The 27,770-nt window shown below is 41.7% G+C and overlaps 1 protein-coding gene across 2 annotated transcripts in view; it reads left to right on the forward strand.

Annotated features, from left to right (window-relative positions):
• LOC124622634 (regulator of nonsense transcripts 3B) overlaps positions 1-27,770 on the forward strand; it is an 81,787-nt gene that overhangs the window by 21,074 nt on the left and 32,943 nt on the right. For both annotated transcript variants that reach the window (XM_047148414.1, XM_047148420.1), the window contains exons 3-4: positions 18,722-18,916; positions 21,765-21,940. In XM_047148414.1, coding sequence (XP_047004370.1) covers positions 18,722-18,916; positions 21,765-21,940 — 371 coding nt within the window. The remainder of the gene's footprint in view (positions 1-18,721; positions 18,917-21,764; positions 21,941-27,770) is intronic.

The following is a 27,770-nucleotide window of genomic DNA, read 5'->3' on the forward strand; positions in this document are numbered from 1 at the left end:
CCAACTTATCATACAACAGAAGCAGGAGTGTTGGAGAAGATATGTCTCAACCATTGGGTGCCATACGTCACCTTCCCAAGTCTGGACAAAGATCAAACGTGTTTTCGGGTACCAGAACCCAACAAGTGTTCCCGGTGTTAACATAAATGGTGTATTATCAACTGACGCAAACGCTATTGTCGAGCACTTTGCTCTAGCCCCTGCGTCGGAGAATTACCCACCCAGCCTTTCGCACTCTCAAACAGCGTCTGGAAGGGAAAGTCCTCTCGTTCACTATATGCCACAGTGAATCCTATAGTGCTCCATTTACAGAGTGGGAGCTCCTCAGTGCCCTTGCACATTGCCCCAACACAGCTCCTAGGCCATATCGGATCCACAGTCAGATGATCAAACATCTCTCATCTGATTACAAGCGACATCTCGTCATCTTCAACCGGATCTGGTGCGATGGCGTCTTTCCATTTTAAAGGCAGGAGAGCACCATCATTCTGGTGTTCAAACTTGGTAAAAACCCGCTTGATGTGGATAGATATTGGCCCATCAGCCTCACCAACATTCCTTATAAGTTGCTGGAACATATGGTGTATCGATGCTTGGGTTGGGTGCTTGAGTCACGTGGCCTACTGGCTCAATGTCAGGGCGGCTTCCGCCAGGGCCACTCTACCACTGATAATCTTCTGTCCCTTGAGTCTGCCATCCAAACAGCCTTTTCCAGATGTCAACACCTGGTTGCCGTCTCTTTTGATTTACGAGAAGCATATGACACCACCTGGCAACATCATATCCTTGCCACATTATACAAGTGGGGTCTCCGAGGCCCACTCCCGATTTTTATCCAAAATTTCCTGTCGCTTCATACTTTCCGTGTCCACGATGGTGCCTCCCATAGGTCCCCCCATATCCAGGAGAATGGGGTCCTACAGGGCTCTGTATTGAGTGTCTCTATTTTTAGTGCCATTAGTGGTCTAGCAGCAGCTGCAGGGCCGTCCGTCTCACCTTCTCTGTATGCAGACAACTTCTGCATTTCATACTGCTCCACCAGTACTGGTGTTGCAGAGCAGCACCTACAGGGAGCCATCCACAAGGCGCAGTCATGGGCTCTAGCCCATGGTTTCCAGTTTTCGGCCACAAAGTCGTGTGTTATGCACCTCTGTCGGCATCGTACTGTTCATCCAGATCCAGACCTTTACCTTAATGACAATCCACTCACTGTAGTGGAGACATATCGATTCTTAGGACTGGTTTTCGATTCCCGATTGACTTGGCTTCCTCACCTTCGTCAGCTTAAGAGGAAGTGCTGGCAGCACCCCAATGCCCTCCGATGCCTGAGCAACACCAACTGGGGTGCAGATTGCTCTACGCTGCTGCAGCTTTACAGAGCCCTTGTTCAATGCCACCTTGACTATGGGAGTCTGGTTTATGGTTCGGTGGCTCCCTCACCGTTGTGTTTACTCGACTTAGTGCACCACTGTGGCATTCGCATAGCGACAGTAGCTTTTAGAATGAGTCCGGTTACGAGCATCCTTGTGGAGGCCAGAGTCACTCCATTGCAGGTTAGGCGTGTACAACTGCTGGCCCGTTACATTGCACACATTTGTAGTTCTCCTGCGCGTGTGAATAACCGTCTCCTTTTCCCACCCACAACGGTTCATCTCCCACATCAGCGGCCCAGGACAGGGCTTCTAATTGCAGTTTGTGTCCGATCCCTCCTTTCCGAACTGGAGTAATTGCCATTATCACCTATACTTGAGGTCCATTCATGTACGCCTCCATGGTGCACACCTAGACTGCAGCTTCGTCTGGACCTTTCACATGGCCCTAAGGACTCTGTTAACCCCGCGGCTCCCCACTACCACTTACTCTTGATTCTTGACACGTACCGAGGCCACAAAGTGGCTTACACCGATGGCTCGATGGCTGAAGGTCACATTGGCTTCGTTTATATCCATGGAGGACATATTGAACAGCATTCTTTGCCTGATGGCTGCAGTGTTTTCACTGCAGAGCTGGTGGCTGTATCTCGTGCTCTTGAGCACACCTGTTCATGCACTGGGGAGTCATTTCTTCTGTGCACTGGCCGCTTGAGCACCTACAAGCTATCGCCCAGTGCTGCCCTCGTCATCCTTTGGTAGCGACCATCCAGGAATCCATCTATGCCCTGGAACGGTCCGGTCGTTCAGTGTTGTTTATCTGGACCCCCATGTCACGTCAAAATCCCAGGCAATGAACTTGCCGACAGGCTACACGGAAACCACTTCTGGAGATGGGCATCTCTGAACCTGACCTACATTCTGACTTAAGCTGCAGGGTTTTTCTACTTTGGGAGATGAAATGGCATAACAGTACGCACAACAAACTGCGTGTCATTAAGGAGGCTACGAATGTGTGGAAGTCTTCCATGCAGGCCTCTCGCAGGGGATCAGTTGTCATATGCCAGCTCTGCATTGGCCATGCTTGGGTGAGCCACGGTTACCTCCTGCATCGTGAGACCCACCTCAGTGTCGGTGCGGTGCCCGATTGACAGTGGCCCATCTTCTAGTGCACTGTCCCACATTGACTGCCCAGCGATGGAATCTTGGTTTACCGGACTCTTTGCCGCTAATTTTATCTGACAATGCCTCATTGGCTGATTTCGTTGTACGTTTTATTCATGAGAGCGGGTTTTATCATTTGATCTTAGTTTTAGTGCATGTCCTTTGTGCCTCTGTGTTCTCCACCCTAGTGCTTTTAGGGTGGAAGTTTTAATATGTTGCAGGGTGGCTGGCTTCTCCTTTTTATTCTCATGGTCAGCCAACCATGGTCATCTGATTTGTTGTTTTACTCTCTTCATCCCGTTTCTTGCATTTCTGTGGTTTTGTCCCCCTTTTGTCCATTTACATGTTTGTCGCCCTTCCTCGTTCTTGTGCTTTTTCCTGTCATTCTGTTTAGTGTTGTCAGTCTCGTTTGCTTTATTCTCACACTTGTGTCATTGTTTTATTTGGAACAAGGGACTGATGACCTCGTAGTTTGGTCCCTTCCCCTTCTTTTAATCCAACCAACCAATCTCTCCTCAAATCCTTAGGCCCATGCCAGAACCTCTCCCTGGAGTCCATCTTTCTCCTCACCTCTATGACTCCCTGCACTCCTACCTTCAACATGCTTCCTAAAGCCCATAAACCTAACTGCCCAAGATGCCCCATTGTGGCTGGTTACTGTGTCCCCACTGTGTCTCTTCTCTGATAGAACATCATCCTCAGCCTATTACCTGCAACCTACCCTCCTGTATAAAAGATGTCAGCCAATTCCTCCTCCGACTCTCCACAATACCTGTTCCTTTGCCACACGGTGTCCAGCTTGTCACTATTGCACTAACATCTCTAATGCCCATGGCCTTGCCGCTGTTGAACACTACCTTTCCCAACACCTAACAGATTCCAAACCAACAACCTCCTTCCTAGTCACCACGATCAACTATATCCTCATCCACAATCACTTCTCCTTTGAAGGTATTACCTATAGATAAATCTGGGATATGGCTACGATCACCCTCATGGCACCATCGTACTCCAACCTATTCAGCAGCCATCTAAAGGAATCCTTCCTAAATACCCAGAATCCTAAACCCTCACCTGGTTCAGTTACATTGATGATATCTTTGTGCTCTGGATTGAGGGTGAGGACACATTATCCACATTCCTCCAGAACCTCAACACCTTCTCCCCCCATTCACTTCACCTAGTCCTACTCCCCCTCAGGGTATCAGCATATGTTTGCTGAGTATGGGTCTTGGCAACCCCGGGATTCCTGAGCTGGGAACCAGTAAGCACCACCAGCCCTGTCACTGTGAGCTCTGAGCATGCTTCAGTGACCACCGTGTGGTGCAGGAGTGGAATGTTGTGTGTTTCGGAGAACAGGGACATTGGCTTCACTGCCTGGACCACAAGAAAGGTACACACCTCTCTGATAAAAAAAAAACGCAAACTCAAGGTGTGCTACATGCTGTTGAGGTGAACGGCTTTTGAGGTAAAACGGTCTCTAGCCACCCCCAGGTTGTATAAGCCTTTCTCAGACATGTGAGGCTCTGACTTTGTCGACTTTTGTTTCCCTAGCGTCTTGTGGGATACCTATGGAGCGGTCTCATCAAACTACTACTCCTGACAGGACAGGTGTACGCTCAAGTAGTACCTACACCCACTTGTCAAAGAGAGCTCAGTTGGTCAGTCTTCCAAAAAAGAAGCCTCAGAATGATAGTAACAGGGCATTAGTGTGCCATAACACTTTCATTGTAATCAAGAGAAGAGGGGAATCTTTGAGAAGGTCTCGCATTTCTATATTCACAAGGCATTGGAAGTTATTTCTAGATCTCTAAAAAGTGTCAAATGATTTTGTAATGGAACACTTGTAGTTGAAACTGCTAAGTGAAACCAAATATCTAAGCTTCTGGGATGAAGCTGAGTTGCATAACACCCTTAACTTTAATACGGGTGTGGTTACCTGCTCTGAATAATGGAGGTGGACCCCACGGAGTTACTTGAAGGCTGGTCAAATATGGACATTACAAAAGCGCAGAACTATATGACGGGAGTCAATGGCAAATTGGAAAAATCGGCGACATTTATTCTAATGTTTAATACTCTGGAATTACCTGAACATATCCTTGCAGGCTATATCCGTCTTAAGGGTCACCCTTTTGTTCCTAACCCAATGTAATGCTTCAAATGTCGAAATTTATCCATACCACCATGGGATGTAATGGGAGGGCTACGTGTGGCAATTGTGGAGACTCAGCTCACAAATCAGGCAATTCTTGTATACTTCCTCCAAAATGTGTAAACTGCTCCAGGGATCACCCAGTTTGGAGCAGAAAGTGTGTGGTTTACAATGAGAAAAAGAAAATTCAGGAGTTGAAAGTCAAGAGACACATACACAATGGTGAAGCTAAAAAAGCTTATATAGTTATGCAACCTCCAGTTTTTGCTACTTCTTTTCCATCAGCCGTTAAGATGCCAGTCGCCAAGTGTGATGCCTCCACACTAACTCATACCAAGATTCAAGTACAAGCATGTGTACTTATCGGTGTACCTGTTGGGGAAACAATCCACTTGAAACAGAAGTCATTCAGAAGCCATTGGCAATGGGCTTACCATCTAAGCCACGTACCATTGCCCAACAGCAGAAGCCAACTAAGCTGTCCCCACAACCCAAGCAACCACCACCTCCCACAAGTAAAGAAAAACAACCTTTGAAAAATAGTTCCAAGGCCAAGAAACTAGTAGTTAAACCTTTGGATCGGCGATCTCTCTCTCTCTCTCTCTCTCTCTCTCTCTCTCTCTCTCTCTCTCTCTGATGGGGACCATGCTCTTGTGGATATGGACTTCCAATTGGAGGAACCAGAGAGCCGAGAACCAGCTAACGTTCCCCCTGACCTCCCTGGTAAATTACCAACTCCAAGACAGAAAGCCAAGAACAATCTTCACTAAATATTGGCTTCCACAGGGACTTTTGTGTTACAGTGGAATTTAAATGGATATCGCTCACATTTGGAAGAATTACAGCTCCTGGTCCAGGAGAAACCATTTTGCATCTGCTTACAAGAAACACGTCTTAAAGTCACCGACACACCTGCATTACAGGGTTATCACCCTTACAGCAGCTAAAGTTGAAGTGGCTGTTTTCATTTATGACAAATGCCGCTCCTCTCATGTCCCTCTTAACATAACCGTACAAGCAATTGCTGTGAAAGTTCTAGCACCCTTTAATATCACAGTGTGTTCTTTGTATCTTTCACCTAATGATGCTTTGGATGCAGACACACTGACAGAACTCTTCCGGGCACTCCCACACCCATTCCTCCTTGTGGGTGACTTCAGTGCATACAATGTGCTGTGGGACTCGACTACCCCTTGCTCCAGGGGTCGGATGATCGAGTGACTTGTCGATTCTGAGAATATCTGTCTTCTGAACTTGAATCAGATAACACACTTTTCCACAGCTACAGGGTCTCTTTTCAGCCATTGACCTGTGGTTTTGTTCCCCAGCTATTGCGGAATCAGTTCAGTTGGAAGTAGTTACAAATTTACAATCTAGTGACCACTTCCCAGTGTGGATCCGTCTGCCGACTGGGACAGTGGCTGTCAGGAGACCACACAGATGGGTGATACAAAGGGCGAATTGTTTGCTGTGCAATCAACGGGCTATTTTTGAGCAAAAGGATTGTGCACAGGAGACGGTGGCCCATATCACTTGTTAGGTACAGTGGGGTGGCACTGAGTCCATCTCCCAGTCTAGTAACCACTTCAGACGATGGCGTGTACATTGGTGGAATGACGACTGTTGATTGGCAATCAGGGCCAGACAAAGAGCTTTGCGGAACTCCAAACACCGTCCAACTACAGAAAACCTTCATGTCTTCAGAACTGCGAGAGCGCATGTGTGGTGAGTGATAAAAGAATGGAAGAGGGGTTCTCTGGTGCAAATTTGGAGCTCAATAAGATGGTTTTCAGGCAAGGGCAGTATGCATCCCCTTGCTGCCTTGTCAAGTATTGGGGGACACGCCAGAAGACATGGCTCAGGTTTTAGCTGAACACTTCTTTCACTATGTCATTCATACAAGCTCCTGCTTTTCAGGTGTTCTGTAGAACTGCAGAGATTAGGAAGCTCAATTTCTTCTCGCATAATGAGGAAGTATACAACCTTCCATTCCCCATGTGGAAACTGGAATCAGCTTTGTCTGCAGCCAGAGAGAGTGCCCCAGGACTTGATGAGATCCATTGTGGCGTGCTTCTTCATCTGTGCCCTGAAGTGAAAGGACAGCTCCTCTCTTGGTTCAATTAGATCTGGATTGATGGACAGTACCCCACAATTTGGAAGGAGGCAATATTAATTCCATTCTGGAAACCAGGCAAGGGCTGTAGAGCCTTTAACAGTGCATGCTCAACCACCACCTCGTCTGGCTGCTCAAATCCCGAGGTCACCTGACCTGTTCCCAGTGTAGTTTCAGGCACTACCATTCCACCCTTGACAACTTAATTCTCCTGGAGACAGCGATACTGGAGTCCTTTTCACACAAAAACCATTTGGTTTGTGTGTTTTTTGACCTTGAAAAAGCAAATTACACTAGTTGGAGGTAAAACATCCCTCACCAACTTCATGAATGGAGTCTATGTGGACACCTGTCATTTCTTATCCAATCCTTTCAGAAGAACTGGCGTTTTTGATATTGCATTGGCTGCTATGTTCAAGAGAATGGGGTCCCCAAAGGCAGTGTCCTCATTGTCACATTGTGTGCCATCATTATCAATGGCTGTGCCATCATTATCAATGGCATTTCCTCCACAGTCAGGAGCCCTGTTAAATGCTCTTTGTTTATGGATGACATTGCAATCTTCTACTTTTCCTCTGATCTTATAATGATGATGAGGCAGCTACAGCTAACCTTTAGGAGGCTGGAAGCCTGGGCCAGGACAACTGGTTTTCAGTTCTCGCCCAGGAAGAATCCATGTAAATCTTAACCGTGCTTGTCGAAGTTTTAGCCAGCTAATGATCACAGTGGGGGACAATATTTTTACGTTTTCAAGAAACTGTGTGCTTTTTGGGATTATTATTTGACCCAAAATTAATTTGGCTCCCACATCTGAAAGACCTGTGAACAAAGGGCTTCCAGTCATTGAATATTTTGAAATACCTTAGCAGAAAAACATAGGGCGCTGACAGGTCCTGCCTCGTGCAGTTTTATAGAGCATTTTTCTGATCGTGTTTAGGTTATGGCAGCATGGTCTGTGTATCAGCCCATACTTCCTGCATCAAGATGTTAGATGCTGACAACGATAAGGGCATTCGGATATCGATTGGAGCCTTTCAAACCAGCCCTGTTCTGAGTCTATGTGAGAGGCTAGTGAACCACCACTCTGGATTCAGCACTGTATCCTTTTGGCTCGACAGGCACTGAAAATCTCAGCGTTACCTCAGTCATTGACGTTTAAAGGAGTGGTCCAACCCACCTTTGAATGGCTGTTCAGGAATCGGCCCCATGCGACCAAGCCATTTGGGATATGTGGTACAGACCGTCTCGAGGATCTGGATCTATTAGGCATCTAAATACACAGCCAGGGATGGAATTCATTGCTGCCTTGATGTCTTCAGAGGCCCAAAGTGATTTTAAGCTTGACACACTACAAGAAAACTTGTACTCCAGATTATGCTTTCTTCGACTTTGTTTTCGTCTATTTTAAGTACGTTCCACAGTTTTATTCTTGTTTATACAGGTGGATCCCGGCAAGAAAATGTCCTCTTTTGTTTTGCTATTTTTCGTGATAGAGCTTTTATAGTGCATCTTTCTGAACAATTCACAAATTATGATGCAGAATTACATGGCATTCTGATGGTACTGGAGATGGTTCGCAGACATCACCATATGAGGTTTCTTGTCTGTCCTGACTCACTTAGTGCACTGCAAGCACTTCACCAAGTGTATCCAGTAGACCAGCTGATTCAGCTCATCCATGACTCCTTACAGCGGCTCCAACACCTTTGCAGGGAGGTGATCTTTTGCTGGGTACCTGGCAACATAAGGCTACAGGGAAATGACATTGCCGACAAACCCACCAAGGAAGTATGTCAAGGTGCTGCTGTCCATCAGTGTCCCATCCTGTTGCATGCCATCATACCATTTTCTGACAGACATATCATGCATCAGTGGGAGACTGAATGGTTGCAGCTGATGGAAAACAAACTGCGGTCACTCAAATTGACTACAAAGGCATGTCAGACTCACTGCTGAAAGGAGGTTCTGCTTACCAGGTTACGCATCGGACATAGCCGTTTAACACATGGCTTCCTCCTCTGGCAGGAGGATCCACCACTCTGTGAAGTTTGTGGTGTATCACCTTCAGTTAAACATATTTTGGTAACATGTGTCCTATATACTGATATTAGGGCAGCCCTCAATACTGATGGAGATCTGCCCACCATCCTCGCAGGTACTGATTCCAGTGTAATAAGAGTGGTGAAATTTTGTGAACTATCAGGCCTCATCTCTAAATTGGTGGGGAAGGGAGGTAGACTTTAATACATTATAACCTGCTTCGCATATGGGAACACCTTCATCCCCACCCATGAGATTGGCATGCTGACTTTTGGTCAGGGCTCTGATACCGTGACACTTAGCACCCCTCACCTCAAATAATAATAATAATCATGGTCCCATTCAGTCCGACAAGCCACCTTTCTCAATGTTGAACACCTATAAGATGGCTACATCAGCACCTCTGTCCATATCAAACCTACCAACCACCAATGATACCTCCACTTTGACTGGTGCCACCCATTCCATATCAAGAAGTCCCTTCCATGCAGCCTGGCCACCTGTGGCATCGCATCTGCAGTGACGAGTGATTCCTCTCAAAATACACTGAGGCCCCACTGAGGTCTTTGCAGATTGTAATTACTCCCAGTCCCCCAACATTGTACAAAAACAGACCTCCCTTGCCCTATTTTTCCAGTTACTTACCACCTCCTGAAGTCCCACTGTGCGGCCGTAAAGGAGCATTCTCCTCATGACTCAGTACCACCCAGGATGGAGGTACTGAATTGCATTCTCCGCCAGGGATTCAAGTACCTCAAGTCATGCCCTGAAATGAGAAGTGTCCTACACAGTATCCTTCCCGGCACCCCCATAGTGGTATTCTGCTGTCCACCAAACCTACACAATATCCTTTTCCATCCCTACAAAACCCCTGCTCCGAGCCCCATACCTCATGCCTCATATCCTTGTAATAGACGTAGATGCAAGACCTGCCGCATACATCCTTCCACCACCACCTACTCCAGTCCGGTCACAAACATCACCTATCTCATCAAAGGCAAGGCTACCTGTGAAACCAGTCATGTGATCTACAAGCTAAGTTGCAACCATTGTGCTGCATTCTACATGGGCATGACAACCAACAAGCTGTCTATCCGCATTAATGGCCACCGACAAACTGGCCAATAGACAACTGGACCACCCTGTTGCTGGACAAGCTGCCCAAAACGATGTTCTTTGTTTCAGTGATTGCTTCACAGGCTGTACCATCTAGATCCTTCCCACCAACACCGGTTTTTCTGAATTACGCATGTGGGAACTCTCCCTGCACTATATCCTATGTTCCTGTAACCCTCCTGACCTCAACCTTTGTTAGTCATTGTCCTTACCCATCTAGGTCCTTCCCTGTTCTCGTTCCAATGCTAGCCCTCTATTCCACCGACGCACCCAGTCTTTTTACTTTCTCCTTTTCTGCTCCCTTCCAACTGCCCACCCTCTCTCCCCTGCCCTCTGTCTAACCTCCCTATTGTACCTAACTGTCCTACCTTTTCTCCACCTCGTCCCTGCATGCTCCCCCAGCAGCTCTTTACCGTCATCCGGCTTTACGCTGCTATCCCTCCACCTCCCCAGCCTAGACTCTGCTTTACCCCCATCTGGTTGCCTCTCCCATCATGCACTGCTGTTTGTAGTCTGGCTTCAGCTACCAGAGACTGTGGTTTTGTGTGTGTGTGTTTTTTGTCTTTTTTGACAAATGCCTTGTTGGCTGAAAGCTTACTGTGTACAGTCTTTTTTTGTGCCTATCTGCGACTCAGCACCTCTGCTATATAGTGAGTAGCAATCATCCTTTATGTAATATTGTAACATTCCTTTCTGGATTTTACATTGTTTAATTTTACAATATTGGGTTTCCCGGGATTGGTCTTAGCTTTAAGGGCATCCAGAGGCATACTGGAGAGAGTTTTTATCCAATTGTGTGGACCTTGTTTCATGTTTGGGGAAATTCAATTGATTGGTAATAAACAGAGTGCAATAAAACTTAGTTAAAATTCACTGAACGAGAACTAGTCTGTAGGTGGTTTTTTTGTTTTAGTCTATCAAAAATCCAGAGGCAAGCACACTGGATTCTCCTATACATCTGAAGGTTTTTCCAAAATGATCTTTACAATTTTGATCATGTATATTTCTGAAAAGGAAATGGGTAGAAAGGTGCAGATTGTGGCATAACTTTCACAGACACTGTGCTGCCCCCCTGCCCCCCCCCCTCCCTCCCTCCCATGTTAGTTATTGACTGGCCACCATCCAGCATTTGGCACAATGTATGGAATGGTTGTACAGACCACATCTGACACCCATGTCCTGCAGAACCTCAGTACAGTTTTTTTTAAAAGGGGTGGGGGAGGGGAGAGCCTGCAGGAACTGTGAGTTCACATCAGAGCAGCAATAACACAGGTTAACGAGGATGCATTAGGCCAGAAATGGAACTGAAATATTGCTTAGATATCCTGTGCTACAGATGGTGCATAAATTTAAGTCTCCCTCCCCCCTTTTTTGTGACAGTCATAATTTTTCTAGCTCTGTCCTGAATATTTTCAAAAGTAATTCAGGACAGATACTCATTCTGGATTTAATAATAGTGAAACAATTCACCCAAATTAGATGTTCATATCACCTGTATCAGTATGCTGCTAGTGAAAGGGCATTTTCCCAAATAAGTAATGTATGGAGCAGTGACAAAACAAAGTTTATTATAGAAACTACTAAAGCAGATTTAATGAGACTTCCTGGCAGATTAAAACTGTGTGCTGGACCTAGACTTGAACTCGGGACCTTTGCCTTTCATGGTCAAGTGTTCTGCCAACTGAGCTACCCAAGCACGACTCACGACCCTTCCTCACAGCTTCAATTCTGCCAGTACGTCATCCCCTACCTTCCTAACTTCACAGAAGCTCTTCTACGAACTTTGCAGGCTGTGGCTAAGCCATGTCTCCGCAGTATCCTTTCTTCTGGGAGTGCTAGTTCTGCAAGGTTCGCAGAAGAGCTTCTGTGAAGTTTGGAAGTTAGGAGATGAGGTACTGGCAGAAGTGATGCTGTGAGGACGGGTCGTGAGTCGTGGTTGGGTAGCTCAGTTGGTAGAACACTTGCCCGCGAAAGGCAAAGGTCCCGAGTTCGAGTCTCGGTCCGGCACACAGTTTTAATCTGCCAGGAAGTTTCATATCAGTGCACACTCTGCTGCAGAGTGAAAATCTCATTCTGGAGATTTAATGAGTATAGATTGAATTATGATGAAACTTGCATTGGATGTTTACGTAAGCTGTTGAAGAAAATTTACAGCACTGATAAGTACTGCATATCTGCTTACACTTCTTCATCTTACAAGATACTAATAAAATATAAATTAATATGTTTTTTGCAACAAAGTAAGGTGATAGTTTGGATTAATTACATTTCATTAAGACTTTTTTTGAATATGGATTGGGGGAAAGAAATGAAAGAGGAAGCTGTCTGGTAGAATTTTGCACAGATCATAACTTAATCATAGCTAACACTTGGTTCAAGAATCATAAAAGAAGGTTGTACACATGGAAGAATCCTGGAAATACTAGAAGGTATCAGATAGATTATATAATGGTAAGACAGAGATTTAGGAACCAGGTTTTAAATTGTAAGACATTTCCAGGGGCAGATGTGGACTCTGACCACAATCTATTGGTTATGAGCTGTAGATTAAAACTGAAGAAACTGCAAAAAGGTGGGAATTTAAGGAGATGGGATCAGGACAAACTGATTAAACCAGAGATTGTACAGAGTTTCAGGGAGAGCATAAGGGAACAATTGTCACAAATGGGGAAAGAAATACAGTAGAAGAAGAATGGGTAGCTCAGAGAGATGAAGTAGTGAAGGCAGCAAAGGATCAAGTAGGTAAAAAGACAAGGGCTGGTAGAAATCCTTGGGTAACAGAAGAAATATTGAATTTAATTAATGAAAGGAGAAAATATAAAAATGCAGTAAATGAAACAGGCAAAAAGGAATACAAACGTCTCAAAAATGAGATCAACAGGAAGTGCAAAATGGCTAAGCAGGCATGGCTAGAGGACAAATGTAAGGATGTAGAGGCTTATCTCACTAGGGGTAAGATAGATACTGCCTACAGGAAAATTAAAGAGACCTTTGGAGGAAAGAGAACCACTTGTATGAATATCAAGAGCTCAGATGGAAACCCAGTTCTAAGCAAAGAAGGGAAAGCAGAAAGGTGGAAGGAGTATATAGAGGGTCTACACAAGGGTGACGTACTTGAGGACAATATTATGGAAATGGAAGAGAATGTAGATGAAGACGAAATGGGAGATACAATACTGTGTGAAGAGTTTGACAGAGCACTGAAAGACCTGAGTCGAAACAAGGCCACGGGAGTAGACAACATTCCATTAGAACTACTGATGGCCTTGGGAGAGCCAGTCCTGACAAAACTCTACCTTCTGGTGAGCAAGATGTATGAGACAGGCGAAATACTCTCAGACTTCAAGAAGAATATAATAATTCCAATCCCAAAGAAAGCAGGTGTTGACAGATTTGAAAATTACCGAACTATCAGTTTAATAAGTCACAGCTGCAAAATACTAACGCGAATTCTTTACAGACGAATGGAAAAACTAGTAGAAGCCAACCTTGGGGAAGATCAGTTTGGATTCCATAGAAATATTGGAACGCGTGAGGCAATACTGACCTTACGACTTATCTTAGAAGAAAGATTAAGGAAAGGCAAACCTACGTTTCTAGCATTTGTAGACTTAGAGAAAGCTTTTGACAATGTTCACTGGAATACTCTCTTTCAAATTCTAAAGGTGGCAGGGGTAAAATACAGGGAGCGAAAGGCTATTTACAATTTGTACAGAAACCAGATGGCAGTTACAAGAGTCGAGGGACATGAAAGGGAAGCAGCGGTTGGGAAGGGAGTGAGACAGGGTTGTAGCCTGTCCCCGATGTTATTCAATCTGTATATTGAGCAAGCAGTAAAGGAAACAAAAGAAAAATTCGGAGTAGGTATTAAAATCCATGGAGAAGAAATAAAAACTTTGAGGTTCGCCGATGACATTGTAATTCTGTCAGAGACAGCAAAGGACTTAGAAGAGCAGGTGAATGGAATGGACAGTGTCTTGAAAGGAGGATATAAGATGAACATCAACAAAAGCAAAACGAGGATAATGGAATGTAGTCGAATTAAGTCGGGTGATGCTGAGGGAATTAGATTAGGAAATGAGACACTTAAAGTAGTAAAGGAGTTTTGCTATTTGGGGAGCAAAATAACTGATGATGGTCGAAGTAGCGAGGATATAAAATGTAGACTGGCAATGGCAAGGAAAGCGTTTCTGAGAAATTTGTTAACATCGAGTATAGATTTAAGTGTCAGGAAGCCGTTTCTGAAAGTATTTGTGTGGAGTGTAGCCATGTATGGAAGTGAAACGTGGGTGATAAATAGTTTGGACAAGAAGAGAATAGAAGCTTTCGAAATGTGGTGCTACAGAAGGATGCTGAAGATTAGATGGGTGGATCACATAACTAACGAGGAGGTATTGAATTGAATTGGGGATAAGAGGAGTTTGTGGCAGAACTTGAGTAGAAGAAGGGATCGGTTGGTAGGACATGTTCTGAGGCATCAAGGGATCACCAATTTAGTATTGGAGGGCAGAGTGGAGGGTAAAAATCGTAGAGGGAGACCAAGAGATGAATACACTAAGCAGATTCAGAAGGACGTAGGTTGCAGTAAGTACTGGGAGATGAAGAAGCTTGCACAGGATAGAATAGAATAGCATGGAGAGCTGCATCAAACCAGTCTCAGGACTGAAGACCACAACAACAACAACAAGACTTTTTTGCAATATGCAAATATGTTAATGTGCCCCAATTTGTTTGAAAATATAATTGCCTTAACACAGTGAACTCTGTTAAGAGGATACTAGAATCTTAGGTGTGTATAAACATTGTGTTGCAAACTGCTCATTTCTACCTCTCCCCATTTCTGAAATAAATGTGATTATAGTTGCAAAGATCATTTTTAATCACCATGTATTTTCCGTATTTTTTTACTGAGACAGTGAGAAGCTGCCGAATATCGGCAGTCGCATGCACCATGACACTGCCCTGCCCATCAGACAACTGAATATTTTAAAGCTCATTTCCTACTACTCGTTGAGCTGTATTAAAACTGGCTTAATTTACATTCATATTCCTTATAGCAATTGAGTACTATGTTTGAACATGAATGTCTCTACAATGCACTTTAACAAATCCTTGTTACCTTTGTGTGTAATTTATGTCTGCTGATCAGTAGGAGCTGAGCACCCACTGACATTTTCAGCACTGAAACACAAACGAGGGAACATTACCCCCTCTCATGCCCCACTTCCCATGGGCCATTGGCCAACTTACCATTTACAGGCTGTATGTGTCTGGGAAAATAATCCTATTTGACTCAGATGGCTGGGGTTTTTGAAGTTTTTGTCTGGGGTCAGCAATTTAAATGATGGCAGGCCTACCCCAGAGATATGTCAGCTTAATTAGCTAAACATTAATGGCACCAGGAACAAGAGCACTCATACTGTAACATTGTAGGGGGGTGGGGGGAGGAGATGAAGTAACTTCACCATACCCCCTGAGAGATGTCTTCGCTTACCCCTGGGGTAGGGCTACCCTCTGGTGGCATAATGTAGCACTGCTTGAGTTCAGCTAATGAAACTATTGCAGGCAGGCTTCACTCAGAAGAATGAATAGCTAGGTCAGTCAGATATAACACTAAAGAGTGCTTTCAGTTGAAAGAATGGATATGTGGTTCAACTGAGAGGAAACCTACTTACTGTTTTCACTCATAAGGAAAGAATGAAAAATTCAGTTAATACACAAAGCTACAATGGTGTCGAATGTTTTCATTCGCTTACTCCCACAGACTTTTCAAAAAAGGAAAAATGAATAATAATCCAACTTACACATAAAACTACAACTGACTGATTCTATTGTTTCCATCGAGTTGCTCTCACAGACTAGTTTCACTCAAAAGACTGGAAAGTAGTCCAACTGACTGAATCAGTTGTTTTCATTCAGTTGCCCCCACAGACTAGTTTCACTTAAAAGAGTGAATGAATAATTCATCTGATGCATAAAACTACAACCATATAAGTCGTTTGTTTTCCATCAACCAGATGAGTGTATTGTTTACATCCAGTTTTTCCCATAACTGTTGAGGCCTACTGGGTGAGCAGCTCGACCCAACAGTATTAACTTTGCATTCCATATCTATGTCAGTCTCAAATAGAAGTTCACACTTCTCAATTTCTATATCACTGCTTGGCATGTTGCAGAACCGTTTCTTTGTGACAAAAATTTTGTTTCTTCCTATAAATACTGGTGCCTTATAAAGTGCCATATGAGAACTTAATTTACACAATGTACTTGGTTCACACAGGTACCATCTTATTGTAATCTGAGAATTAATGTACATGTCTTTCACTCCTTAAATTCATCCTCCATACCAAGTCCAGAAACAGATTTGCCTTACCTCGTCTCCCTGGTCACCTATCATTCCCACATACCCTATGTTGGGCCACATAGGAGCACTGCTCCTTTGATTCAGTACCACCCAGGATTGGAACAACTCAGTAACTTTTTTGACTTCCTCTTTTGTGCCTTGAAATGAGAAATATCCTTGCCACCCCTCCCTCAACTGCATTCCACTGCCCGCATAACTTACGCAACTGTCTTCATTTCTGTTCCATTCTTGCTCCCAACCTGTTACCCCATGGCTGTTATCCCTGCAGTAGACTCAGATGCAAGACCTGTCCTGTACGTCCTCCTACTACCACCTAATCCACTGTCACAGGCAGCTCTTACTGCATCAAAGTCAGAGCTACCTGTGAGAGCAGTCATGTGATCAGCCAACTTAGCTGCAACCACTGTACTGCATTCCACATGTGCATGACAACCAACACTCTGTCTGTCAGCATGATTTGCCTCTTCCAACCCATAGCCAAGAGGCAGCTGGACCAGCCTGTTGCTAAGCATGCTGCCCAACATGATTAGCTCGACTTCGACTGTTTCAAAACCTTTGCAATCTTTCCAGCAACTTCAGCTTTTCTGAACTGCATAGGTGGGAAGTCTCCCTGCAACATACCCTTCATTCCTGTTACCCCTTGTCCTTGACTTTCAGTAGTCCCCACACTCCACCTTCCTATCCCCTTACTTGCTCCGACTCTGACACACAATGTATGTCCTGCCAGTGCCTGCATAATTCTTTCCCCTTCTCTGTCTCTCTCCCTTGCCCCGCCCCACTGCCCTGTCCCCATACCCACTATCCTGCCCCCACCACTTCCCTGCTTCTGCAAAAAGCACAGGCATCTTTCCCCACACCTGTCCTGCACCCCTCCCTGGCCCAAACCTCTTTGAATCCCCACAACCCATCCCAGCAAAGATTGCTGCTCACCTCAGATGCACTTGCAGTCAAAACCTAGTACCCAGAGGTGACAGTGGTCATATGTGTGTGTCTTGTACTTGCATGAATGTGTATGTGTTTTGTTGTGTACTTCTGATGGATTTAGACTGATAACTGAATAATATCTAGCAGTCTTTTTCATTGCGCACCTGTCAGCCACTCAGTGCCTCCTCTATGAGGTGAGTAGCATCTGTCCTTTCGTATTGTTGTTATTCTTTCGACTTATGTCAGTGTCAGTACTTACCTCATCTTTGTGTATAGTTTCAACAAGTCCTTCGTTTCTTTTTTCATTGCTTTAAATATCAAAGGTTCTCAGATTTCAACCTTTGATCTCAGTGGATGCCTTGAATAGTTTAAGCCTAGTGCCGGAGTGGTTCTTTTGTAAAGGACATAGGTGATTTCCTTTCCCATACTTTTCAAATCTCAGTATGTGCTTAGTCTCTAATGATATTGGCATGTGTGAATTATTAAATCATAGCCATCCTTATATTCCTCTCATTTTGGTCTTGATTTTCCCAACACTTTTCCTACTGTGCCTCTCTTACATGGGGTCCTGGACAATTCTCATAATTAGCCCTCGAATAATCATGTTTGTGAATCACTTTCGTATTCCTTATAAGTTGTATAAAGGCAAGATCAGTTTCATTACAGAAACTAACTTGAAATCTTTCAGTTTTCTGTTGTAACCAGTTCCTCAGTGATTATGCAGACATTTTGTCTACTGTGAGATAATCCGACTCTTCATCACACATTTATTTCAACAGCAAGCAGATGTCATTGAGTGAATGAATGGTGCTGATGAATTATTGAAAAATCCAATTCCAATAGCTTGGAATAAAATTTCCAACCTAGGTATAGCCAGTAGCCTCAAGTTACATTGATAAAAATGTGTTATTCATGACACTCATTCTTTCAATATACATTAGTTTCTTGATAAAATGGACACTCATGCATCTCATGGTTATTTGGAGAGTTGTGATCAACCAGAATATTAGTTTTTGATACACAAACTAAATTAAGATTTTCCTAGAAGGATATACTCTTGTTTATCAAAGCAATTGTTATATCCCAGAAAAGAGCACCAATTACTTTTACCAACATTTACGTCATCATTAATCTGCGTGGCTGATTGGTCAGTGTGTCTGACTACCATCTGGAGGATCTGGCTTCATTTCTTGGTCCTGATGTGGATTCTTCCTTGGTAAGAGGATTAGTGCAGGGTCCATCAAAGCCTTTTGACATGGCTAGGGTTGAGCTAGGCCCATGCCGCTCTACACCTATGCTCTGTGTCATGTTAGGGCAGAGAATGATACTGCAATTGTTTGATGTTGCGATGTTGTTGAGGCTTGATTGTGGAGTTCCTTTTTCCTTTCATTCCATTGTGTCAAAAAAAAAATCAACATTTCCAAAGAAAACTATGCAAGAGTAATTTTGATTTGATATAATCATCTTTATTTCAGGGAATGAATATCCAGCAGTTGTTGAGTTTGCACAGTTTCAAAGGATACCCAAAAAACGTCAGGGGAAAAAGAGAGATCTTAAAGCAGGTACATTAAAAGATGATCCTGAATATATTGCATTTCTGGAAACACTAAGAGAGAAAAAGGAAGCCAACTCATCAAAGCAGACTATTGATGTGGTTGTACCTCCAGACAGTAAGTAAACCTCTTATTTGAAGAGAATTTAATTACTTTTCTGCCTTATTGCTGATAGAATAAAGCACAGCAATGTGTGTATACTGAGGATATTCTGTCCCAAAAGTGTATAAATACATTTACTTGTGTGTATACTGAGGATATTCTGTCCCAAAAGTGTATAAATACATTTACTGTCTGTTCATCCAAGACTTTATTTTCATTGGCATTATCACATCAAAATGAATCCTTCTCCTCAGACAATGTTAAGGAGAGCATAAGAACTGGGCAGGACACTATTCCTTTACTAGCTGTAGTTTGACACTACATCGATGTTGGCTTAATGAGAAGATAGTTTGAGATAATTTATGAGAAGCAAGCAATATGTGATGTGTTTTTTGTGTCAAAATTGAAATCTTGTACATATTGTGAAATAATGTTAACTTAAGGGAATGCAGCCAGGTGACATCTTCGACAACTGCTGATATTTTGATAGGTGTGCACCCATTCCTTGCTGCATTTGTGTCATCTGATATGACTGGATGTGCACCTATCAAAATATTGGTGGTTATCGAAGGCATAATCTGGCTGCATTCCCATAAGTTATATGAATTATTTAATGTTGTTCACAGCTTGTTCGTTGTTCTCCATCATTTCTTGAAATACATAGTTCAAGTTGAGTTATGGTTGATTTTAACGTCAAAGTTCAGCTTAAATTGTTGCCACCAAAGTGACTGTGTTTTACAGTCTACAGAAGCTGCCACTAGTTCCCTGCTATCACTTTTTAAATATATTTCATGCACTGATATTATTTTATTACTGGGACATGAAGGGTTACAGCCAGTTCATGATGATGAAATGTGTGTGCTATTCCGTAATGGATTTTTTAAAATCAGATTTTGACAGATCTTCTTGCAGCCCCAGCATACTTCTAGGCAAGCATTGCCAAAACTGTGTCACAAAACACAGCCATAACAGCTTAACTTTTATTTCTCATCTCAGCTTACACAGTATCCAGTGAGAAAATACTTTCACTGTGTTCTTAGTAATATGAGTTTAGTAGAGTTCTTACAAGAACACAATTTTGTAGCAACAGCTGAAAATGGAGGTACCGTATAGAAACAGCAAGGGAACTGAGATAGTTATTAGCTCACTGAGACATAAGGATTCGTGTGGTTTCAGTCAGAATACCATGTAGCATAGTGAAAATTTGTACACTCTGCATTAGCTTGGGACTTAGTTACTTGGGTTACACATCCTTTTTATCAGATCTTTTACTATATACCTTGAAATAGTCAGTGATGAGACCTCTACTTTGTAAAGAAGAAACATATGAAATCAATAACTAAATTGCAATATAATTGTTACTCAAGTTCTCAAAAATGCTCAAAAAGGCAATTCACGGTAGAGTACTATACCTTTTACTCAGCACATGACTACTGTATTAATGTTAATGTTTAAGTGTGAATCAGCCCTTATTTGGTCTGAAAATATTGAACCTACTTATACCATACATCTACTTTGACCCATTACATCTTTATATATATATATATATATATAAAAACAAAGATGAGGTGACTTACCGAACAAAAGCGTTGGCAGGTCGATAGACACACAAACAAACACACAAAATTCAAGCTTTCGCAACAAACTGTTGCCTCATCAGGAAAGAGGGAAGGAGAGGGGAAGACGAAAGGAAGTGGGTTTTAAGGGAGAGGGTAAGGAGTCATTCCAATCCCGGGAGCGGAAAGACTTACCTTAGGGGGAAAAAAGGACAGGTATACACTCGCACACACGCACATATCCATCCACACATATAGACACAAGCAGTCTGCTTGTCTGTATGTGTGGATGGATATGTGCGTGTGTGCGAGTGTATACCTGTCCTTTTTTCCCCCTAAGGTAAGTCTTTCCGCTCCCGGGATTGGAATGACTCCTTACCCTCTCCCTTAAAACCCACTTCCTTTCGTCTTCCCCTCTCCTTCCCTCTTTCCTGATGAGGCAACAGTTTGTTGCGAAAGCTTGAATTTTGTGTGTTTGTTTGTGTGTCTATCGACCTGCCAGCGCTTTTGTTCGGTAAGTCACCTCATCTTTGTTTTTTTATATATAATTTTTCCCACGTGGAATGTTTCCTTCCATTATATATATATATATATATCACACACACACACACACACACACACACACACACACACACACACACACACACACACACAATAAGTATAGAAGCAAAATAAATATTGTCGTCGTTATTTCATGTGTAAAAGCAGAAGTCTTGTATTGATAGGCTCAAATGGCCCTTTGATCTATAGTCAAGACAGCATAAGAAGAGTCCTGACAGCTTGCAACACTGTTGCCAGCTTTCATCTGCAAAGTGCTAATGATTGCCGACATAAACACTAGCCATTTACAGAGCTGTGACAACACTGATGCCTTGCCATAGAGATATTTACAAAATCATGTTACGTTATCAGAAGAAGCTGCTGCATCCAGTCCACTGCAATTGTCAGGGGTCAGCTTATGCTGACTCACCTATAGTAATGTATTTTCTTTTTGTATGGCTGATGTATCTGTTCAGTTATCCAGTTGAAGCAAAAGTAAGTTTTTAGTAATGTTACGTTGTTTGCATCTCATTGTTTCTTTCTCAGTCTTTATGATGATAAATGTAATTCTGTTTGTGGTACATCTTATGGGCAATAATAGATGATAATTTTCTTCATGACCATTATGGTGACCTTTATGTGCTTTATGATGTCAGATATGTTTCAGAATATGGTAGATGTTCATTGTTCTTGTATATTGCATGGGCAAAAAATTAGGTTTTTGTACAACTAATGTATTGAAGTAAAACTTCAGTAAAACTTAACAGAGCCAGCACCTAAAATAACAACAACTCCTCTACTGGAATACATTAAACAGAGGCGAGCAGAGCAGCAGAAGTTACGTGATGAGAAACGAGAAGAAAGGCGCAGGAAGGAAATGGAACGTAAGAGAATTAAGGATGAAGAAAAAAAACGACGGAAAGATGGAGAGTCAGTTTTGAAAGTGAGTATTTCCTTGTAACTAAAACAGATTTACACAGTGTGGGGTAGAAGAAACGTGCTGTTTTGAAACATGTGCACTTGGTTTATTTTTAAAAAAAAAAGAAAAAGAAAAAAAAAATACATACATACATACACAGAAAGTAAGATATGTTCATATAGCTTGAACAGGAACACTGAGAGTTATTTATAAAAGATAAAATTAAGATATCATCAGTCATTAGAGACACAAATTCATAACTATTGTGCAAAATTATCTATTGATCACTCTTAACATTTGCACTGGCTCTTCCATCAGGTCCTGAATAATAACATTTTTTTAGTCTCCTACTGTTTGTGGTTGTGCTTGTGCTGCATACATCCTAACTTTCAGATGACCTCTTGAGTATAAATAATGAACTTAATCTGGTACGTGTGAGAACCATGCACATCTGTTGCTTATCGTTTGGGAGAAAGAGTACTGTTCCTCCGTCCTCTGTGATCTTTGTGTATATTGCTGCACTGTTCCATTGGGGAGGGGGGGGGGGGGGGGGGGGGAGAAAAGAAAAAAACATGTTTACACAAAGTCTATACCTTATCATCAAATTGGACCAAAGTTACTTATCTTTTGCTATAGCATGTGGATGAAACTGTTAAGAGAACAGCCACCTCTTCAAATCATACTGCGGAATTATCCTAATTTGTGACCTGCTGCATCATATTGTCACCTTGAGGCTATGAAGACATCATTGGTGCAGCTGTTGTGGGTTACAATTCTGTTTATTCTCTGCACAAGTCATGTGAAAATTTGCTTTGTCGCTAATTATTGGTACAGTATTATTCCATTTAAAGTGGTGAGCAAAATTCTTTCTGTAATTCAGTGGCCTTCAACTATGCATGGAAGTGCAATTCATTGTAAGTGCATTTCTACCTACTTTCGGGACCAACCCGACATGTATAAAGCCACAGGATGTTGCCATTCATAATGCTACAGTTAGAAGTCTCACTGGTTCTACTTGCTTGGATTTTCATTCCTTTATGTAAGGCAGTGTAGTTTCCACTCTGTCTCATTTTTGTACTTTGGAGCAAATCTGCCAATTGTAGTAGCATGTTGCTGTCTACTGTCGCTCTTACTGGGTAGCATTGAAGTATTGTCTGAAGACGGTCATCACAGATTCACATTTTTGCAGGGAAAAACTGCTATGCTTTAAATGCACAGTATTCTATGGGTCACAGTGCCATAGGTACTGAGCTAAAACATCAGTGTCTACAGCAGTGGTTGGTGGACAGGAATGACTATTGCCCCCTTTTTCTTCCAGTGCTCTACCCATTTGAAAAACCTGTACTTTCTCTGCCTCACCTTGTAATAAATAATATGTTGTTATCGAAAATTATGAAAGATAGGTATTGATGTGTACTGTACTGAGCATATAAAATGTGAGTGAAGACAGTGATGGGAAGGAGCTTTCACATATAATTCAGTTTTGCTACTGTTCCACGTGTAAATGGACACCAAATTTTACAATCCGAACTGAATTTCAACTCGGAAAGCTGCTGAACGTAGCAGCTGGTGGGGAAAAAACATATACCTTATTAAAAGCACTTATTGAAATAAGTTACAGATTGTCTATAGGTGGGTACCATATACTTGGACAAAATGCAAATGATGACTAAATAATTGGTAACTCTGTCATGAGTAATTCCTTGCAATGTTTTCAGTGATTGTTTTTGAATGGAATATGTCAGGATAATGTGTTCTTAATAGCTTCTTCGTTGTAATTTTTATGAATAAAGAGCAAATTATTAACCCTTTGAATGTTATGGTGTGTCACATGAGACACATACACCATTTCACATGTGCTGTAGGTATTTTTGGTGGTATATATGTGTTTAGGTGTGCCATATCATTTGACTCTCAGCAGTGCGGCACTTTGGGTATCTTAAGACATGCCGCTGTACTGGTACCTGTGTACTGTGAACACATTAACAAGCATCTTCAAATATCTGTCAACCCTCCTCCCTTGTCTTTGTCGCCCCCGTCCATCTGGCCCCAGTAAATGTTCAAAGTTTGGGCTGCTTAATTGGAGAGTATACTAACATTTGATCTTGTGGTCTCTGTATATTTAAAGTGAGTTACATATTTACATAAGAAATGAAACTTTGCTATTGTTGTGCAGAGGATAAACTCCTGGAAAGTCTCTGTAGAAAACAATAAGGTGAACTTAATGACAGTTCTACAGAATCTCAGAGTAGCAATTCTGAGTCATTTACATCAGTATACCACACACCAATATGCCCTGTCTACGAGAGATTTAGCTGATTGTTATTCAGAATCTCAAGAGCCTAGAAGTGGTATTGAAATAATGTTGAAAAGAGAATTTTATACCATCAGGCTTAATTGAGAAAAATAACTTATTTACACCTATTTATGCATGTATGTGATGGTTACTGTTAGAATGCATGTGTTAACTAGAGAATGATTCATGCGGCTTCTTTTTATTAACGATCTTTCTGACAGATGATCTGCTGGAATTTATTTCAGACAATTCCCTTCCATGGCTTGTGTGGGAAAATTGATAATTAGTGGTTATCAGCAGAGATACTTTCAAACATTCCACTTTTCAACAAAATTTTGTCCCAAGACCTTATATAAAGTCTGATAAGGTTTCACTTCAGTGATAATTTCGCCAGTACCAGAGAAAATAGTTTATTCAAAATTTGGAATATCACTGATAAAGATTGAAGAGCTATCTGCAGTAGTTTTCAACACATCAAAACTCTGCAGTGATGAAAGTATGTTGTTCAAAGGTCAGCTAGATTTCATTCATTTATTCCACACAAATTAAAAAGGGGTTTATGTTTATGATATTTGGCCTTAAGACTTAATTTCTCAGATTTCATTGTATATGCAGTCACAACAATGGAAATGCAGTTCTACAATTTGGGAAAAAGTTATGAAATAATTGCAACATTTAGACCTATTTTGAACTGGACATGCTCTTTATTGACAAGTAGTATTCAAACTCAGATGTGGCCCACTAGCTTCACAATCACAGGTGGCACTGTTCATGAGAATAGATGCAGTACGCCAAAACTACAAGAGAAGTGATGTCAACTAATATGATGCATTCCATAAAGTTGTTTGACAAAAGAGAATTATAGTGTTGTCTTTTATTTCACAGAAATTGTTAGAATGGAAAAGACTGACAGGAATATTGATAAAAAGACCAATAGACTGTAATGTTTTTATAGATTGCAACTTTAGTATTGAGGTAGGTGGCTGCTTTGACATGCTATGGAGGTTAGATTGACTGATCACTAAATGATATAACATTTCTTTTCCATGTTGTCCTTCTGTGTGTCCTCAATGCTCATGCTTATGCTTTCGCAGGGCAAAGAAATATCAATAGCGATTTTCATCATTCTTTGGTAAGATAACTTTTAGAAATTTGTTCCCTAGAGTAGCTGGTTGTTGGAAAGGAAAGGGCTTTGATGATTTTAAGTACCTATGGTTTACTAAGTTCTTTAGAAATGTTATTGTAAATGAAAACTCCGTGAGAGGTATGTTACTGGGCACAAATACAGTTCTCTCAGCAGTGTACCAAGAAACCACATATGCATGAATAACTTACAATTTGCTACTATGTGTTTGCTCTGCGTTGTGACCATATTTCATTTCACCGACAAGAAGCACTGACAATTTTTTTGTAAAACAAAAAGAAAATTAACATCAAAATAAGTTTTTAACTTGGCCCATTTTATAAACAAAGAAGGATGAAATATACATACAGTGATATAAAAGCATTAGAACACTTAAACTTTTTGACTTTATAACTTCCCTGCAGCTGAAAAGTTTTACCCTGACCAAAAAACATTCCAGGCATTTCATATGTTGTAATATCAATTTTATATGTGGTGTTCATAAAATGTGTGGCATTGTGTATAATGAGTCAGCTAAACAAAAATTATAAGTATTGATCCTGTTGTACAAAAGTTATTCCCACACATACAAAAAGTATATGAGCATTTTGATTATTATCCTCTTAAGGTTGCCCAGTCAAAATATATTCTGAGTGTTTGCTCAAAATGCTATTTTGTAAAAAACAGACATTTTGAGTCGATGGCTGTGTACAAAATATAGGTTGACTCTTAACACAGAAGGTTACAGCAACCAGCCACTTTTTACAATGTTATCTATCTATTTATTTATTTAAACAGCTTGTTACTGGTTTTGAACCTATAGGTTCATCTTCAGACAGCTAGTTCACGTTTTACATTAGATTTCGTGTTTTATTTCCCCACCTGACAAAACTTCCTTGGGGTGGTGATGCCCTACAACCAAAACAAGATGTGTGACAATGTCTTTTTAATTGCAGTTGTGCCTCATGATGATTTTAAGTGTTGTAAACAAATTATTATTATTATTAAATGGAAGTTGTTTTGGTTACTTACAATGAAGAATCTGTGCCATTACATTCCAATGCAGAATACATATGTACACTTCTAAAGAGAATTTATGCACACAGACATCTCGGTCTTGAAGGCAGTCTGTAGACCTATTACTATACTAACATTATCAAATGGGAGATGTTCAATATTTTGGATTCTTAGACGTCTGTGTTACATGTTACATACAAAAACCTAAAAATAAGCATCAGATCATCAAAGGAAGTTGAGCTGCAGTACCTGGTGGCCAAGAAATAATTTGAGATGTGTTGATTAACCTCTAAACACTTGTGTTGTTATTATACTGTGTATTTGTACATTTTTATAGAGTACTGAATAATCCATTGAATTTAAGGCCTGTAGCCCCACGGATTCCAACCCTTCAGTTGATAGTTCGACTAAATATCTTCCGGTCATCCTTAAAGTGAGCTGAGAGATTGACAAAACAGTACCATAACTGGTTTTATATGCAATACCATGGAGTACTATGCAGCCAAGTCTACAACACAAATTCTAGTCAGTGGCATAGATGTACACCTTGCAGATGTGTAAACCCTCCACTGCAGCAGATGGGTAAAGCGCTCAGATAGTTGAATCCTTTGTCGATTTATCTTCATTGATGGCAACACCATAGCAACTTCTTTCTGTTTTAATTATAGCAGGGGCCAGACCTTAAGCCGTGGCCAAATGAAAATGTCTATTGCAATTTATTAAATGTTTTAAAAATTGTATCTGTGTGGCTTCCTTAGACACTGAGTACCAAATTGATGTGGTGGAAATTACCATGTCTGCACAAAGTTCGCAGCTACTGGCTTGTCTGGTTGAGCAAGCAGGTCTACCAATGGTGTTCAGGGCGTCTCACACCAATAGTTGGTTGTGTTTGGTCAGTCTGTATTCTCTCACAAGGAATCTGGTAATACCTCCTGTTTGATGCAACAAGATCTCCTTCACAGAACCAATTATAGATGCAGTCTTCATAGGACGGTGGAAGAACACTTGCACAGTGTTTGCTATGATACAACCTGTGTTTGAGGAAAGTGCACCCATTTAGGGCAGAAATGCAATTAACTTGATTCACCCTCATCTTTTTAATAGTGTTTCAGTGTTCTCAGTTTCACATATTTTTGGTTTCACGTGAAATGTTTAGTGAATCTGTTGTTGGAAATATCCATTCATTTCAGAAATGCTCTTTAGGAGTAAGAACTCAAAGCTGCAGAGTGCCATTGTCTGAAACTCACATGTGCCCTATGCACCAAAGTTTTAAGGATCCCAGCAGTTTGTGAAGGGCCATGGAAACTGCAGACATGTAATTAGAGATTTTTGTGTGTGTATATATATATATATATATATATATATATATATATATATATATATATGTGTGTGTGTGTGTGTGTGTAGGGGGGGTGGGG

This window comes from Schistocerca americana, chromosome 1, assembly GCF_021461395.2.
Source record: "Schistocerca americana isolate TAMUIC-IGC-003095 chromosome 1, iqSchAmer2.1, whole genome shotgun sequence".
Taxonomy (NCBI): Eukaryota; Metazoa; Arthropoda; class Insecta; order Orthoptera; family Acrididae; genus Schistocerca; species Schistocerca americana.